Here is a 19,595-nt window from a genome sequence, read left to right as displayed (position 1 = left end):
TCAATCTTTGACAAAACAAAAAAAAAACCAAACACTCTGAAATCAATAAGAGCACTCAGCCAAAATGAAATAAGAGGCTTGTTGTTTTTTGTTTTTCCTTTTTAAATATGAAATGGATACTATTTCTCATACACAGAAGAATACTCATCATTATTCAGGCTTTAACTTGGAGTCATGCATGGAGTGAAAAAGTTGTAAATAATCATGGCATGCAGCCATACATACCATTTTGCAGTCTTTCTATTTTGCTGCTTTCTCTAATACCCCATGTAAATGCATCTATTTTGGAACTACCTAAGGCAGTATCAAAAAATACCTCAAGTTATCTTTATCAAAGCCAAACTCTAGTGCAAATACTGTGACACATAGGCCCTTCCCTGGCTTCAGCTTTACCAGTGAAGCTTGTATACACCCCAGTGAAGTGGGTATTTTCTGGCAGACCAGGAAAGCATCTGTCACAGCCCTTCTGATGGTCACAGAGGTAGGTTATCACTAGCACCATCGCAGTAGCCTGACATTTCAAGCCAGCATTTGAGCTGTCATGAAGGATCAGATGACATGTTTTTATTTAAGCACGAACAATTTTGAAATAGAAATGGGAGTTTCAGCAAGTTGCAGGTTGAACAAATTGATTCTGTACGATCTATTTTTCACGCCTGCTCCAGAGAGGAAGTTTAAGAAATTCACACTACATAGAGAGCCAAAGAAATTGATGGTTTCTTACTAGCACTATATCACTGCCAGAAGCTCAGGCTAACCCAATCACTTTTTAACTAAAAATGGGCCTGAGACATGATGTTCTGATCTCAATCCGAACTTCACAAAGTTCATGTTGGTTATGTTAGGATTTGGCATTTGGCTTAGGATCTTCTCCACTTTTAACAATGAAGAAAAATCCTTTAAAGCACCAGTGGACTCTCTTCTATCAAGTTTAATAGAAATCAATAAATCAGCTTGATCCGATCTCATTTCAACATTGTAAGAAGTCTAAATAGGTGCCTTTTAGCACTGCAGTTTTAATAAACCCTTCTAAGTCTCTCTGGGAGTAGTTCTCAAGTAAGGATGTGAATTCCAATATGAGCAGAATTTAAGGACATCCCTGGATGCATTTGCTTGGTAATTAATGGCTGAGGCACTAACTTAAGACTGGGAAAGATTTGTAGAACACCAGAGCCCTCTACTGGACTAGAACTACATTACTGGACATTTCTATAATGCAGCAGTGACAACGATACGTTTTTCAACTTTTAGATAAAACACAAGAGGTACTGGGAGAACTACATTGCATGAAAGCTTGAAGACAGGAACTATTTTTTCTAATTTCTAAATAGACAGAAGTCACATAGAGAAACAGATGTTTGTTTAAATGGAGGATCTAACAAGAAACCTCTTAGGATCATTTGACACAATCGGTTTTAAGTAAACAGGTTTTGGAGAGGTGCTAGTTTTGCATCATTGTTCATAAATTTTATTGAAGGAGAAGGAAATGACAAGCTGACAGCATGCATAAACTTCATTCTGTTTCAGGGCTCAGTTTTGGTTTGCCTTTTGCTGCACTGCAGTTACTGGCCTGTGCAGAGCATCCACATAGTAGAAAGGAATAAAAATCTCATCAAAAGGCTGTTTAAAGGTGTGCTTGCATGATCAGCTAAAACAAATGTGAACTCATAGATACTGAAAGAGCACAGCTGATACAGTTTACCAAAGAGATGCCACCGCTCTCTCCCCCCCATGCAATAAATTCAACATACACATCAAAACATGCAAAATAATAATTGCAAATGCACATGTAAGAGAAAATTGTTAGGGGAGGGAATGCAAAAAAAAGTGTTAGATTATCTTAGATTATTCATAATTTTTAGCCTGAAGGCTATCAAGAAACCTTGAAAAGTGAATGGCTCTGGAACACTGTTTCCCACACAGAAGAGGGCACAGTAAGTGAAGAAGTGAACAAGGACTAGTTACTGAGAGAACATTCATATTTGAAATAAGAGTCTGCTTGTACACAAATTTGAAAGAGTAAGGCATACAACAGCACTTTCCCCAAATCCCCATCCCTGTTCCAACAACTCCTTGGTTGCCAATTTCCTTTCACTAAACGTCCTGTAATAGATTTTCTTCCAACAGTTTGCACAGCCATCCATTGAGCTCCCGTTTATACCCTCTATCTACAGCATCCTAGGGAGTGCCACAGTTAACTGCATTACATCATAATAAATTTACAACTAAACAAACAAAGTAATAATTTAAAAAAAAATAAGCACAAATTAAACAATAACAAAAAAACACAACCCTAGATTTAGGAGCTGGAATGTAAGCTACTTTGTGTTTTCTAATACTGGATTTGCTTAATATATTACAGTGCACAACAAGTCAATTCAGGCTCTTAAAAACACAAGGAACATTAACGCTGAACATTTAGATGAAGTGTCACTTCAAATATGTGATATATATAAGTGCATTGTGGCATTTTCTAGAGCACTGTACTACAGGAGAACATTGAAAGCAGTGCACAAAATAAGCTGATTTAGTAGAGTACTTATGACACACACTTTTAAGAGTAAATTAATCCTACCCCTGCCACTAACCTGTTGTGACACTCAGGGCTTTTCATTTCACCTCACTACATATTCATTTTTTTCATTGTAAAACAGGTATAATGACACGTCTCTTGCTTTTTGAGGTCTTCTGAGACCTGTAGCAATAAAGTACTATAAAAAAAAAGATATGCATTTATATTCACAAAGAACCATCAATTCTAACACCAGTTAAATCATCTTTTCAAGCATTCATTCACAAAATGCACATGAAAAATTTACCTGCTCATTTTTGCAGATCCACACAGTACTCCCTTGAAGTAGAATAAAGATTTTGGCTTTGTATCCTTTCAGTTCAAGATATCCACTTTTCTCAGGAGCAACACAAATTCGAGAGTGAGGGTTATTATCAGATTGAGATTTCACGGCGTTGAGTATTTTATTAACCCAGTCATTCCTTTCTTCTAAACAAGGAAAATATTAGATAAAGGTTATATGCTAAGCAGAAGCCCCACTTTCTTCCATATTTTTTTTCTTGTTCTTCCTATTATGCCTTCCTTGCTAGTTGATGGTATAACTACAGCATAACAGAGATAACATCTACCTTGAAAAGGAAGTAGCAAGGAAAAAGAAACACGAAAAACAAATATAAAAGAAGACAGGCTATGCACTCAGTTAACTTCCATAAATAAACAAAAATTGAAGGTTATGGAAATATTAATTACAGTTTTCTAAAAATCATGACTGCTAGTTCTAAAATGCTTAATTTCAGAGAGCCTAAAGACTGAAGTGACATACAGGTTTATTTATTATTGATCAGGCAACAAGAAAAAAACTACGGGACGTAAGCAAATAGTATGGAGCCTAAATATCATCCATCACTGAAGAGAGAAGCCAGCCCCAGCACTATACTTTTTCACCATGCTTTTATGCAACATTTGGCAATTCACAGAGTATTCCATTAAGGTGTAGTGGTAAAGCTTGATATTGTCAAGGGCGCTGAGTAATCAAGAAAATAAATGTCTGAATATGTTTTGCATGCGGTATTAGTTTAGCATCTTACAAACATATGAACACAAGTAATTGATGTAATAGAGTTCCAATCAGTTGCGCACTCTATGTTCTGACATTTCACCAGACTAAGATCAATATGCATTATAACTGAATACTTTGAATGAATTAGACATTCTCTGCATGACAGAGACATCATGAATACTTCAATTCTTTTCTCAAAGTGATTCAAGTCATACATACATATTATATATCCTGTATGTTTTATATGTCATTCATGGTGCATCTACAGTTGACATGATCAGTGCCCAGCACTGTAAAGAGGACCATCAGAACAGTAACGTGCTCACTTCATAAATGTAATGTGAGCAAGAACAAACAAATGAATTTAAGCATCAGAAATGTGTCTGGAGAAGAGGAAGACAGCACCTGACAGACTAGCACAAGGAAGGTGATAGAAGAGCTCCTCTTATAAGTACAGGTTTTGTTTTAAGACAACTGTTACATTCTTGTCTCTTAAAGTAGTTTTAAAAGGTCATAGAAATATTTTGGTATAGAAGATGACAAAATTAATCTAAAAGGTGTCGTTTTTTTAAAAAAATTATTATTAAAAAGAAAATATATATATATTTTAATAACTTTTTAATAATAATTTAATTTGAATTAAAACATAATCTACTCAAATTCTCTAAAGTTTTAATTCAGCACTACAGCCTATTTCATTGACTTCCTCCAAATGTCCTAAACTTTCCAAAATGTTACACATAATTTTCCCCTACCTACTTTAATTAAAAAAATAAATAAATAAATTGTATTTTCAATTTGCAAAACAAATAATCAGAGCACTAAAAGACAAGAAAACAAGTGCTACATTCTACAGATTATGGACATTAATATCAAGGGACACAAGTCAACAAGCACAATGACAATATTCTATATTTTGATACTTCAGAAGAAATTAAGTAAAATTCATATTTGAGGTCCACAGGATGAAATATATATAAAGCTTCTATTTCAAAATGTTTTAAAAGAAATGTTCTTAGAGTAGTCCCAGAACAATTTCTAGTCACAAATTTACAGAAAGAATAGCATAAAATGACATTTTGTGCACTTACTTGCCAGTAAGCAAGCAAGGTTATTTACATAATTTACTACGAATACATCATCCACCATTGGATACTGTAAGGATCAAATTGCTTGTACGATATCAACTTATATCCCTAATGCGACAGTAACAGTTTCATGACCATATCACCAGGTCCAAAGACAGTTGCAAAGTAAATGAAAATACAATTTAATGTGCAAAAAGTGGCTGCTCTAAATATACTTTTTAAGCAATGTAAGCTGCTAACATTTTACAGTATTTAAAGATAATAGCTCATAAAGCAAATTATGGCCCTACAAAAAAAAAAAAATAATGTGCTAGGATGGTTATGTTCTAATTTATAAAAATGACCAAATTTGTTTTGGAAAAGAAAGGCAAAAGTAATAAAAATAGACCTACTTCTTAGCTAAGAGCATAAAAATGTCTGAACTGATTTGAGCCAGACCTGATAAGGATTTGTTCACTAATGCTGCACTCCTGTTGCAGCCTGCAGCAAATGTATACAACCAAGCTATAACCCATAAAAATGAGATTTGATAAAGGAAATGCTGAGAGACCCCTAGCTATAATGGGTCAGGCACACAGTGCTGTAAATACATACAGAATGTCTCTTTTCCTAGGTATTCCAGTTTATTTGATTGTTTCCATAAATAAGTCATATATGCACTGACATTAATTCTACATATTACAGCAGTAGGGTGATAAAGCATTAGACTAGAAGGTGCACTAACTTCCTCTTTTTGTATTCTCTACCAGTAGTGCTGAAAATAATGTGTAAGGCAGTAAATAAAAACAACAACAACAAAATATCACATTGTCTCTTATCACATTATCACATCCAAACCATCAACTTCATTGTTGCTCTTCATCAATTTTATATCAAGTACTGACTGGGAGCAGATGGCTGATAGTACACAGTCTGCAAAAGTTACTAGTGATATCTAATGAACGTCCAGGAAAATTCATCTTTGGAAATAATGGGAGAGGAGGCGGAAGAACTGGAAAACAGCGTTATTATTTTGATATTTTACAAAGTATTTTATTTCTTATTACAAAGATTATAGTTATCAATACCTTTTGCAATACAACAATTCATACTTAACATAATTGAATTTCCCAGCAATGACTACGTGGCCTTCAAGAAATCGTTAGAATTATACATTTGTGTTATGCATACCTTCTTTATCCACTCGGAAGACAAAAGTCCTATGGGATGTAACAACTTCAAATTTATTCTCTCCATGAACTCTAACTGTTGATATAGCAGAGAGTAGTATTATTCCCTTTGAGAACACTTCCTATAATAAAAACACAAAAGAAGCACTTAATAGTTGTTAATAAATGTCTCCCAGGTAGTATTATGCACAATGATGTTTAGGATGCTCACATTCTAAACTGTTCTGTGCTCCTACAAGTTCAGCATTTATTATTAATAAAACTGCATCAATTAGTAAACCATTTCACTATCCAAACACAGCCCACTTCATTGCTGTGTGTCCATGCTCATATTCTGCCTTCTAAAATAGAAGAAAATCCCATAGTGAGGAATAAAGCATATATTAAACACCACTTAAGAAGACATCTCATGACACTGCTGAGTGACAGTTACGGTGGATGGGGGAAGGGCAATGGATGTCATCTACCTGGACTTCTGCAAAGCTTTTGACATGGTCCCTCACCACATCCTTCTCTCTAAAGTGGAGAGGTATGGATGTGAAGGATGGACTGTACAACGGATTAGGAAAATTGTCTGGCTGGACACAGCCAAAGGGGTATGATTAATGGTACTGTGACCAGGTGGAGGGCAGTCATGAGCAGTGTCCCTCAGGGATCAGTCTTGGGACTGGTTCTCTTCAACATCTTCATCAGTGACATAGATGATGGCATTGAGTGCAGATGATACCAAGCTGAGTGGTGTCGTGGATACACTGGAAAGAAGGGAAGCCATCCAGAGGAACCTAGACAGGCTGGAGAAGTGAGCCAATGTTAACCTAATGAGGTTCAATTCGGCCAAGTGCAGAGTGAAGCACTTGGGTCAGGGCAACCCCAGGTATTTATACAAAGTGGGAGATAATCTCCTTGAGAGAAGCCCTGCGGAAAGGAACCTGGGAGTCCTGGTGGACAATCACTGGGTATGAGCTGGCAGTGTGTGCCTGCGGCCCAGAAGGCCAACTGTGTTTTGGGCTGCATTGAAAAAGGGGTGGCCAGCAGGGAGAGTGAGGTGATTGTCCCCCTCTACTTGTGAGGCCCCACCTGGAGTACTGCATCCAGACCTAGGGCAAAAGGAGCGCCACTAAGATGATCAGAGGGCTGGAGCAACTTTCCTATGAGGAAAGGTTGAGGGAACTGGGATTGTTTAGCTTAGAGAAGAGAAGGCTCCAGGGAGATCTCATTGCAGTCTTCCAGTACTTGAATGGGGCATTTAAACAGAAGAGGGAACACCTGTTTACGAGGGCTGATATTGATAGGACAAGGGGGAATAGTTTTAAACTGAGACAGGGGATGTTTGGGTTAGAGATTAGAAGTTTTTCCACACAGAGGGTGGTGGCACACTGGAAGGTCATGCCCATGGAGGTCATGAATGCCCCATCCCTGGAGGCATTAAAGGCCAGGCTGGATGTGGCTCAGGGCAGCCTGGTCTAGTGGTTGGTGGCCCTGCATATGGTGGGGGGAGGTTGAAGCTGAATGACCACAGTGGTCCTTTCCAACCCAGGCCATTCTATGATTCTATGATTACATGATTTGATGGGGCAGGGAGAAGCTGAAGCAAATACACAACACTTCACAAGTATTTCTGAACAATTCCTGGATTACAGAGTTAATACTGCTTCTCCTGTCACCAACATGCTTTGATCAATTGGTTTTCTGACTAAGATAATTCAGATACACTGCTAAGATTTATGATCCAGATGCAGTAATATTCCAAGAGGTAGCTCTCCCATAAATAATTTGTACTGCAATAACGTTCTTCCTGAAGTATAAATTATTATAACAGACTTTATACAAGGACTTAAGGAATCACTGTGAATGCTAAACATGGAGGACGCCTTTTCTGTTTACTGAGTTTAATATACCACCAGTTTTCACCAAATTCATAGTCTTATGTTGTTTCACTTCTAAATACTAATATATTTCAATGAGTGCTGTTTGAAAAACTGCAATTTACTGAGAGATATCAAGATGTAACTTTATTTACACTCAAGAACTACTCTGTAATTCAGAATCATCTCAGTTCTGCACATGTAATTTTATCATGGCTATATTTATTTGAAGATGGACTTTAAACACAGCAATTTCATATCTGTTAAAAAACACAGGTATTGTGTCAACTACAGATTCCTCACAATGAAAAAGCAAGCCTACTACAGATGGTATTTATAAAATTGCTCATATACAATTATATTATGGAGTTTGCAGGCATCTACTGGTTATATTTGGTACTGTAAGAGAATGATTTAGACAACTTTAAGTAACAGCTACTTCATTCTATTTGTCTCTTTTTAAGCTCAATATGGTTTGCGCTTGTTACTTAATTATCCTTCAGACATATTTATACTGAAATGCAGTTTAAACCATGAGAATTTCTCAATCTTCTTTCTACACCAGGTTCTCTTTTATGTGCAAGAACTAATACCTAATGCTAAAAGCCCTGACAGATCAAGACAATACTCAAGACAAGAAACTAGGTGATTTAAGGAAACAGAAAACAAAACTAAAGAAACAAAAAACAACCCACATCCTTCCACAACAGACAAAACATGACCTATTCTAAGAACCATGATTGTCCTACTTCGAAGTAAACAGAGTTGTCCATGTGAAAAGTAAAGACTTTTTTCTGAATCACAAATATTTGTCAGGAATCCCAAAATGTTTTTACATTAAAACTTTCAATACAGCCAGCAGTTTCACCTTACCAAGTACATTAGAGCAGCAAAATTTACCTGCTGAAAGGACCAAGAAACTTGAAAGAAATATAATGCAAATTGAATAACTAAAAAGAATTCTGAAGTGATGCCTTCTTTTCTTCAGTTTGCTCTCTCTTCAGTTAACCACATTCCGTTATGACAAAAACCACATGAGATACTGATTGCTCTCACCACATCAGTTTGCTCAGGACAACAAAAAACAAAAATAGAAGAAAAGTGCACCACCACTAATTCAAACCAAAACAATTCACAGGAATTATTTTTATTATATAGAGAGAGAGGTAAGGGAAAGAAGAGATCTATACTGATTAGAAGTTGACATAAAACTAAAACAGGGTTAGAAAAAAGTTAGAAAATTCAAATTATTCAGAGAAGAATTTATGTAAGCTAAGAACACATTTTCAGGAATATGGCCTTCTTTGTCTTTTCGCCTCATCATCCAGTCGTTTCACACTTGATTAGCCACAGCACACTGCTTACCCAATGCAATCCCACAATACACACAGAGCTACGGGCAGACAATTGTCTTTTCCTCTGGTCCCTAAACATCTCCAAGTGTTTCACAAAATCCTAATCTCCCTGGATGTGTCAAGACCCAAAGTTCTTAGATATAAGAAGGTCTTAGCATGTGACTCATCATGTTAATAAATCAGATATCCAAATTTGGACAAGTTGAACACACATACACACCAAGCAGCGACTCCTTCAATCACAAGAGTGCAGTTTTTCACTCATGAAAAAACAAACAAACAAAAAAATTTAGACAAGAATCTGTAAACCAAGCCTCCTGAGAGCTCTTAACTGTCCAATACCACATAAATTCGCAAGTGGAGAATTGAATGTTGGAAGCTTTCTATGCAGCCCATGCTACATTAAATATTCCTCTCAGTAGGAGGGATGAATTTTGTAATCCCGTGCAACAAACAAGCGTATAACAACTCCTGTTCTAGTGACCTCAATATAACTAGTAGCAAGCCTCCAAAAACAAACAAACCCTCAACTTTAGATACAAGACTTAAAATTCTTTAAAAGTAACATTTATTTCCCCAATTATGCTACAGAAGATATTAAACTCCAACACTATTTAAGCCATTCTTAATGACTAACTTTTCTGCTCCTTTAAAGCCCTGGCAGGAATAACACAAAGAGGATAACATAATTTGTCCCTCCAATCCAAATATTCTCTTCATCTACATAATCATGTCTACTAAGTGAAGAAAAATAAGCAAGCAAAAACAGGCTGTCTCATGTTCCTCATCAGCAGGCATAATGAAGCATAATGTAAATACTTCTTGCTCTTGTTCTCTGCCCCCTCAGGACATATTCAACCTTTTTCTAATTCAGTTCTTTCCCTTCATAGTCTACTGAAACATGACAATGTATGCACATTTTTTATAAAGTGCAATTCTTATTGATTACCAACACCTATCATAATAAAACCCAAATTACAATACAAAGCTGAATTTTCTTCCAAATTTAATATGCATCTTCAATAGGAAAAGCTTCCCAGTGTTTCAAACAACGCATGTACATACAGCCTCATTTCCAACAAACATGCATGTTGTACAATCATATAACATTTTTGAGCTCAGCAAGATCGGCACTTCTTCCAAAATAAATTAACTAATCATAGAACAACAAAAAACTAATTTTGAAGTCAGCTTAATTAAATAGATAAAAGAGAAGCAAAATTTAAAAACAGGTCTAAAAAATTAACCTATTTTTTTAAATGATGATTCACAAATCCATTTGTATGTCAGTGCAGCAATTGGACAGATCAATACAATGGGAAAGGCGTTACCAACAAAGGTGTGATGACAGAAGGACTAACACAATAGAAAGGTGCGATAAAGGAAGGGAAGAAAATTGCTCACTCACCCATATCAGAATGGATTCTAGGTTCACAGGAGAAAACTTCACCAAGAAGTGACCTCCAGAAAGAAAACCTTCCCCAGTGGGGGTCAGCCCTTAAATGAAATCTAAGAGAGGTGATGCCAGGCTTCACACCTTCTGGGTACTCAGGTGAATTGCCTTCACCTGTGCTCTGAAGGATGACCAGGCCCTTTCCCCAGATGCTCAATCAGTGGTTCAGGCCTTGGCTCAACAGTTCCATACAGTCATCTATCAGAAGTGATCTACTTGAATTAAAGCATGAACCTGCAAATGTCTCAGGACAATTCAGTCCCTTAGGTGAAGAAAACTAAAAAATCCACTGGAGTCACACTATTATGCTGATTATGGAGAGACCCACTGTAATGGAAACTAGTCCTCCCTTATGTGATTGTTCCTAGAAGTCACACAGGAGAGACATTTATAAAAAGAAACTAGATAGGTGTCATGGGGTATTTTTTGTTTAGACAAGGCTTCCATTCCAAATGTTATATCACTCTCACATACTGGGTTTCTGTGACAAGGTAGACTGTAGCAATCACCAAAGTAACGTCTGTGTTTTTCATTATTCTGTTCCTCTGTAATAATGAATGCCTTATCCTAATATTTTGCAATTGAAAATACAGTTAACTTAAATGTTCATTTACAATTATTTCTAAATGTTGCCTATTACACACATGCATTTTGATCCAAACATGTCACTTACCTTCTCATTATTGTAATAAGAAATGCTGTCTCCATCAAATTTAACCCAGCGCTTCTGAAACATACGTTTGCTGTGAATCAAAGATGAAAATAACATTAAAATGACAAGTTACACTGGCTTTCAAGAATATCTCAAAAGGTCGTATCACATTTTGCTTCCTATGTTTGGGCCTAAACTTTCTGAGATTTAAAATTAGCCCCTTTGAAAATTATAACATCAATTTCAAATATAATAAAGATATCTGGAGATAAGAAGTAGACCATTAATGGAGTTCTGTTACAAATCAGTGTCTTCATATTTTTATCAGTCAAGTTTCCCCTCTCTTTCTCTTTCTCATTCTCATGCTCTTTATCATATTTGAAGTGACAAAGGAAAAAGAGAGCTTTCAATAATGTACTTTTGCTTCAACAAAACAGGTAAAGGATGCTCTTAATAAAGAGCATACCTTTAAATGTTTCAAGATCTCTAATATCACTTCCAAAAAGGAAAGGTGGGAATCTAAAATGACCATCTCATAGGTTCATAAGAAGGACAACTCTGTTTACACCCTATCATACTGTCATTCATTAAGGTCTCCCAAACACTCTCTTCCCTGATCCGTGAACAAATAGCTGTCACACCAAATCATTCAACAAGTACAACAGAGAAATTCCTTTTCAATTTCTGTTATCAACTAGAGATAATTGACTAGAAGTTCATAGGATTATTATCAGCTTCCTGTTAATTCATGCTGTATGAGAACCTCCTTTAAAAATTATGTAATATGAACTTGAAGCAGTCCAGTATGTTCTTTAAAAATGTTGACAGACTATAATTTATCATCAATGAAAGTTTCAATTCTAAAATCTAATAAGTAATTTATTAAAGAGGAACCAGAGCCCACTCTTTTCCCGATGTTATTTCTTCTCATATTAAAGGATGGGTCTGATTTTGAATTAGTAGACTGTGGTAGCTTACTAAAACTTTTATCATATACCAGCTCTGGCTCAATTCATTTATATAATATAAGCACAATAAATCATTATTTTTCATAACCTGGAAAGACCAACACAAAATCTGTTTTCTATGAAAATGTCAGTAATCTTTGAGTTGATACAGAGAATTTAAAGGTAAAATTAAGACAAATTTTGAACAACAAGAGGAATTAAATATGAGATTATATTAGTGGATTCTCTTTCTATTCTGTTCTTCATTACCAAAAATTTCAGAGGAATGCTTGTACTCATATTCCTCTCCCCAAACTTTAGGTACATCAGTAAACTAAATTGAGGAGTCTGTATGCATCATTGTAGATTTCTAACCCCAAATGACAACTTATATTAGCATGAGACTACACAACTCTGAAATCAATGAGATCTCCAGTCAACGAAATGCTGGATAAATTGGTAACACAGTACTTCAGAAACAGACTTTGTTTTCACTTACTTTGTGGTCAACAGAGAAGTAGCAAAAATTTGTAGATTAAAAATATTACCAAAAATTAATTATGTATTTTTCATGAGCAGACAGTAACTTTTTTAATATTTATTTCCTGAACATACCTTCTAAATACATTTTAGAAGTAATGCATCATTAAAAGTTGAGAATTCAGAAGTAAATATCTATGTTCTTGCAATAAAAGTAGTTCCCTTCTTCTTCCCACAACAAATAATAGACAGTGAGCAGAGACTTAAAGAGTAATTGAACTGTAATCATTACAAATATCGTACCCTTGAGGCGATAATTTATCCAGCCATCCTGCTTTAACCTTCTTTACTGATGATCCATAAAAGCAAGCATACGGTGCTATTGATTCATTTGCAATTGAAGTTTGAGATCCATCAAATTGTTCAGAATCCATTTGTTCACTGACCAGCCAATTTGATTCTCCAGTTTGGTTCTTAGTACAGGATGATGAGTGGTTTTTAGTTTTATTTTTATTTTTCTTTGAAGAAAAAGAACATTGATTCACAATAGAATATACAGGTTCACAATCAAAATCTTCTGGTGGTAATGATTTGTTTTCTTGAGACAAGGAATCATTCTCCACACATTCCTTTGTCTTGTCATCTTGATTTTTAAGGGAACTAAAAAGTAAAAGTACATTTTATTCTTCATTTATTGCTATAATACATAATATTAATTAGAACAAATATACTGTACGTACTGTAAATGTTTTTATAATCATTCATAAACTTGTAATATCACGTTGTTCTTCTGTCTCTCTCTTTGATAGAAGCCAATTGCAGACAGGAGTCTGAAAGGACATATGAGTATTCTCCTGTGGAAGCTGGCTGCCTGTGGCCTAGACAGGTATACCCTTCTTTGGGTAAGGAATTGGCTACAGGGTCATGCCCAGAGGGAAGTGGTTAATGGAGTTAAGTCCAGCTGGTGACCTGTTACAAGTGGTGTCCCCCAGTGGTCAATTCTAGGGACCATCTTGTTTAAAATCTTCATTAATGACCTGAATGAGGGAATTGAGTGTACCCTCAGTAAGCTTGCAGATGACACCAAGCTAGGAGGTAGTGTCAATCTGCCTGAGGGCAGTGAGGCCCTTCAGAGGGATCTGGATAGGCTGGATTTCTGGGCTGAGTTTAATGGGATGAGGTTCAACAGGCCAAGTGCTGGGTCCTGTGCTTTGGCCACAATAACCCCATGCAGCTCTATAGGCTTCGGGTTGAGTGGCTGGATGACTGTGAAGAAGAAAGGGACCTGGGGGTGTTGGTTGATGCTTGGCAGGACATGAGCCAACAGTGTGCCCAGGTGGCCAAGAAGGCCAACAGCTTCCTGGACTGAATAAGAAATAATGTGGCCAGCAGGTGCAGAGAGGTGATCATCCCTCTGTACTCAGCTCTGGTGAGGCCGCATCTCAAGTACTGTGTTCAGTTTGGGGCTCCTCACTACAAGAAAGACATTGAGGCCCTGGAACGTGTCCAGAGAAGGGCAACAAAATTTGTGAGGGGTCTGGAGCACACAAGTCTTATGAGGAGCGGCTCAGGGAGCTGGGATTGTTTAGCCTGGAGAAGAGGAGACTTAGGGGAGACCTCATTGCACTCTACAACTTCCTAAAGGAAGGTTGTGATGAGGAGTGGCTTGGACTCTTCTGCCAGGCAACAAACAGGACCTGAGAAAATGGCCACAAGTTGTATCAAAAGAGGTTTAGACTGGACATACGAAGGAACTTTTTTTCTCAGAGAGTGGTCAGGCACTGGAAAGGCCTGCCCGGGGAGGTGGTGGAGTTGCCATCCCTGGCAGTGTTCAAGAGGCATTCTGGATAGGGAGCTAGGAGATATGGTTTAGTGGTTTTACTGTAGGTATGATAAAGGAAGGACGGCTGGACTAGATGATCTTGTAGGTCCTTTCCAAGCTTGTGATTCTATGATTCTACGAGCTCCCATTTAGTAATAACTATTGGCCCTCGCCTCATGACTGGATTCAAGAATATTTCAGGATTTTTTTTATTTTTTAAATGAATAGGCAGAGCCTATATATATATATATATATATATATATATATATATATATATATATATATATATACAGGAAAGTACTCAGACATTGTTATCTAGAAGACAAGGAAGCCAAATTTTATATTACAGATGTTCTGGCTGTGGGATAAGAAATAAGACATTGCTCAAATTCACAAAAGATTCTGAAGCCTAGATTAGACAGCCTTAGGACAGCCACCTCCTATGGCATGAAGTGAAAGCTCAAGTAACAGAAAAGTATAAGTAAATAGATAACTCTTTAAATTTAAAACTCTTAAATTCTTTTTTACAACTCCTATTTAATACCATGTATCCTTGTTAGAAGAATATTCTTCAGACATTTCCAAATCTGATTTGTTTTCACAAGCCAGGAATTCATTCCTATGAACTTCCTAGAAAAGAAATAAGCCATAACAAACAGGTGTAGTGAAGTAGTAAATAATGTTTAAATTAATCTAGACATAAATCACACCAACACAGCAAATGCAAGTTATCCTTTTCCAAATATTCATGTGCATCTGAAAAAAACACATTTCAAAAAGTATTTCAAAGTGTTTTTTTTCCAATTTCTCCATTTTAATTAATATTCGGATAAATAAAAATATTTGAACATAGTAAAAAAAAAACAAAAAACAAAAACATACTAAAAAAAAAACCACTAAAACTCAGCGCATAGAAATATTTGTACTCTAGTTATTCCTGAATAACAGCTGAGTATTTTCTAAGCTCAAGAGCCACACGTCGAGTGCATGATAAGTATACCATTTATGATTTGCTACTCTTAGCCTATCTTTCATGTTAATACTTCTCAAAATTGATCACAGTGTTTACAGTAGATCAAAGACAAAATACAGACAAATTTACATTCCTACTTTAAAGTTGAACTCAGTCATTTTGAATATATCTAGCATTTCTTGCCATCCTTTCTAAAAGGCAAGTTTATTCACGCCTGTTTAAAAATCTTTATCACATATTACTTGTACTGTACAAAATATCAAGGTTAACATTGCTCAAGAACATTACACTTCACACTTCCTACTTCACACTTCCTAAACTTGATCTGACAATCATACTGTATTACTAATCTTCTCAACATCTTTCTTCCTTTAAAAGGAAAAAGAAAAAAAAAAATAGCTTTGTGCTTTACAATAAAAACAATTTATTCATTTAAGCTTTGAAGTGTGTGTCATAAAGCAGAAGAGCAACAGGAAAAAAAAAGTGGGTAAGCTTTCACAACTGTTGCCATTTGTTTTCTGAGAAACAGCATCTCATCCTATGTTTAATGATTTCACCTATGCAACATGAAATGCTGCTGATGGGATAACCTCTGGCAAACACTTCGCCTTTCTCTGACAGTTATATACATTATGAACAAGAAATATAACAGCAAACCCCACCACCACATACCCCACACTGTTAACTGCACTGTAGCACAACAGATTACACAATAAATAAATAAATAAAAACCTCATGTCCTTACATCATGGTAACGAATGAAACAGAAAACTCAAAAGCACCTTATGTACTGCCCATGAAGAGCTTGAAGTTCCTCTCATAAACCAAGGGGAAGTGGCAACATCTCATTTTTACAAATTGCCAAAAGATTAACACCAATCAGAAATGGTCTTTAAGTTAAAGTAAAAATGGTGAGTTACACCTTCCTTTGCTTATCAGGATGCAACTGCAAGCTGCTCAGATGTAAAAGTACACCCTCTGAAGCTGTGCAGCTTCATCTTGCTCTCCTCACAAATCCCTGTAATACTAATGTATTCCCTTCTTGTGCCTGTTCCATCTTCAGTACTTGGGACAGAGAACTTACGAGAGGTATCAAGAAATACATTTATATTTCTATAAGATTTTAAAATATGGAAATTCATAAATGAAGAAAGGTTTTGGGGACAGACAATACTGTTCACTCACAAAAAAAAACAGACTCCACACAAATTAAAGAAGAAAATCCATGTGTTGCTTGCAGGATTAATCTAGAAGATGCTCAAACTCGAAATTAGACAGAACTCCCACCTCCCACTTCCTGCAACTCCAAGGTATTATGCAAAGGTACAGAGCCTTTTCTCCTGCAGTCAACTTTGCAGAAACGAGTATTTCTCAAAAGATATTACTACTGCATAGGAAGCACCCACGCTTAAGGAAGATACCTGGCTTCTAGATAGGAGGCAGATGAAACTACCTGCTGGCAGTTCTGTATAAAACTTTTCTGATCAGGAAGCAATTCAAGTGTGTTATTGTTTAAAAGGCTTTTTCATCTGTCAGTTTGGAAAGTGAGGAAACCTGAATACTATTATATTGGGATCGCTGTCATATGCTTCATGTCACTCATTATTTACTTCAGTGATTTATTCTCAGTCTTTACTTGAGACATGCTCCTTAGTCTTCTATTAAAGGCACTGCAGTTTTTTAACAGAGCCTTAAAGATAAGAATTCCTCCTTTTAAAATACTAAGGCTTCCTTGTTCTAAAGCTGTAAGATTTGTAATCTGGCCAGCATTCCAGTATGCTTAAGAGCTCACATAGATTATTTATCTCAATATGCATGCTTAACCTAGTCTAAGAATTTACAAGAAATGAAAACAATACTTCAGACCTTAGAATTCCTTCACTGAAAAAGTGAATTCTAACATGCTTTACTCTTCACTTGAACACAACGGTATGTCAGCTGTGAAGTGTTAGGATTTTTGTGCTATGTTTTAAATTAATATAAAAGAAATATGTTCCTTCTTCAGGTTGCCCTTTATAGGTTCTAGCTGCCTTCCTTCCTCACTTACATCTAACTGAACTTTCCTTATGTCTTTAATTCCCTGTTCTCTCATGCTGACTTATCTCTAGTATGCTGTGACTCACTGCTTGTTTCTACAGACACTCCCCTTACAATGTCTACAGAAGCCTTTCTTTTGTTACACCAATAAAAGAAGAAGAAAGTTAATGGTCAACTTCTAAACACTTAGAACAGACTTCCTTCAGTCAGCATAACAATTTGTTGTCTTTTGAAATACAGATGAACTATATTCTTATGTGAGGTTGTTTTTTGAAAATAAAGCAACAAATACTAAAATCTCAGTTACTTTACAGGGTTGCCTAAACTTCTTTATTTGTTCCTAAGATATGTGATATTTACTGGAACAAAAGCTGAAATTTAAACATATCTTAGGACCTTGGCTTAACAGCTCTGCTTTATGACCTTAGTCTGTAATTATATTCTAATGGAAACAAAATCAATTATGAAGTTTCCAACTAGCATGTGACAAATAAAACTTTAAAAAAAAAAAAAAAACCTCCCTTTTTATTTTTTACTTTAATCTAGATAAACAGCACAGTTTAGTTTTGTCTTCTTTTGTTGTTTTCTTTTTATATTTGGTGCCTTTGGGAAAAAAAAATGCAGACAACCTTCCTAAGTATGCTTTATTATAACAAACTATTTCAAGAAAAAAAAAATAATAATGATAAACTAAGAAATAACAAGGCTAGAAATCTCTAGAAAAACTGCTTATGCCATTAAACTAATTAAAAAGAAGTTCAACTTTGAACATGCCAGTTATTAAAATGCCTTTTACAAAGACAAGACTATGCAATAGAAAACAAAAGCTTAGAAGTAATTTTTGTGCACATAACAAGAAATAGAAGGAAAAGCCACAAATTATTTTCCACCTCCTTAAAAAGTGAACAATGAAAAAAAAAAAAACAAAAAAAAACAACCCACACAACACAATTGTAAGTACACATCAAAACTAGAGATCATTTTTATGCTTCTAAAAAGCTTCTCACCACATGATGCAATTTGAACCATTTAATTTCAATGCTCAATTTAGTCAATAGTCTACAACAGTTAAAAAAGAGAAACATTAGCATTAAGACAAAGACAGAAAATTATCTACTGTTTTCCCCAAGTCAGTGGCTTGAGATCAGCTGAAACAAGGATAAGTAAACACAGAAGGAACAATTTCTGAGTCAGAAGCAGGAGTAGGAAGAGATTCACAGCATGTGGTGGATGCCTTGCTAAGCTAGTTAACCACCCAGAGCACCACGTGATTTAGAAGTCTGTGCACATTCCATATATAGCATCAACTGTTCAATTACTGACCTCAACAAAAATGTTTACTTCAGAGAACCTTGCCACAAAAGTGATTTGCTGGGTATACAGCAAGTTTGTGGTTGTATGAAAAAATAATTAGAAGTCCACAGAACATTCATATATAGGAACTAATAAAAAGCACACGGCCACAAGTGACTACTGTATCACTTTATCTGGCAGATAAGCTGCTTTCATAGACTTTCCATGAGTCTATGCAGAGATGCTCAGTCTTGATCTGGGATTATTGGAGGAGAAAAAAGCCACTTTTACCTTCACTAGTCAGCTCTAATGGTTATCCTCTACTTAACCTCACTTAGGCACAAAGTACTACAATACACTACTGTAGTTAAGGTACAAGAAAGCTGTTAAGGCAGCCAGCAGCTGTCTGTAACTGACTGTTCTTTTATTCAACATGGTAGCATCTAGCTCTGAGCAGAAAAGAGACACTAGTCTGTTTTCAAGAAAAACAAAACAAAAAAAAAAAAAAAAAAAAAGAAAAAAGAAAAAGCATGCCCCCACAAGTTTGTATTACTATTGAACACTGCAAAGTGTATTTCAAGATAAAGAAAAGTCATTAGTCCATACACATTTATACTGCTGTGATGTTTTTCACTGGGATAGAGCTAATTTTCTTCATAGAGACTCACATAACGCTGTGTTTTGGATTTTTTTTTATGAAAACAGTGGAGGAAACATTAACATTTTAAGTTGTTGCAGGACAGTGCTTAAACCAAATCAAGGAATGTTCTGCTACAGGAGGCTTGGGGTGAACAAGAAGCTGGGAGGGAACAAAACTGTGACAGCTGATCGAAGATGTCCGATGGGATATCCCATCTGAGATATATATAGGCTGTCATGCTGAATAATA

General features: G+C 35.9%; 1 protein-coding gene across 10 annotated transcripts in view; it reads right to left on the bottom strand.

Annotated features, from left to right (window-relative positions):
- Positions 1-19,595, bottom strand: part of ARAP2 (ArfGAP with RhoGAP domain, ankyrin repeat and PH domain 2) — a 115,636-nt gene that overhangs the window by 81,692 nt on the left and 14,349 nt on the right. For 7 of the 10 annotated variants that reach the window (XR_014945462.1, XR_014945463.1, XM_015862517.3 and 4 more), the window contains exons 5-9: positions 14,948-15,033; positions 12,885-13,241; positions 11,176-11,245; positions 5,831-5,951; positions 2,820-3,001 (exon numbers count right to left, since the gene is read on the bottom strand). Coding sequence is in view for 7 of the 10 variants with exons in the window: in XM_015862517.3 (XP_015718003.2) it covers positions 2,820-3,001; positions 5,831-5,951; positions 11,176-11,245; positions 12,885-13,241; positions 14,948-15,033 (816 nt within the window). In the remaining 3 variants the exon portion in view is untranslated. Of the gene's footprint in view, positions 1-2,588; positions 2,697-2,819; positions 3,002-5,830; positions 5,952-11,175; positions 11,246-12,884; positions 13,242-14,947; positions 15,034-19,595 lie in introns of those variants that run through there. The other 3 variants (XM_085545572.1, XM_085545573.1, XM_085545576.1) reach the window with 3 other exon arrangements.

This window comes from Coturnix japonica, chromosome 4 (assembly GCF_054131305.1).
Source record: "Coturnix japonica strain WE chromosome 4, WE-NBRP24, whole genome shotgun sequence".
NCBI classification, from domain to species: domain Eukaryota; kingdom Metazoa; phylum Chordata; class Aves; order Galliformes; family Phasianidae; genus Coturnix; species Coturnix japonica.
Note: the sequence above shows the minus strand (reverse complement) of the source record. Positions and strands in the feature narration are given on the sequence as shown.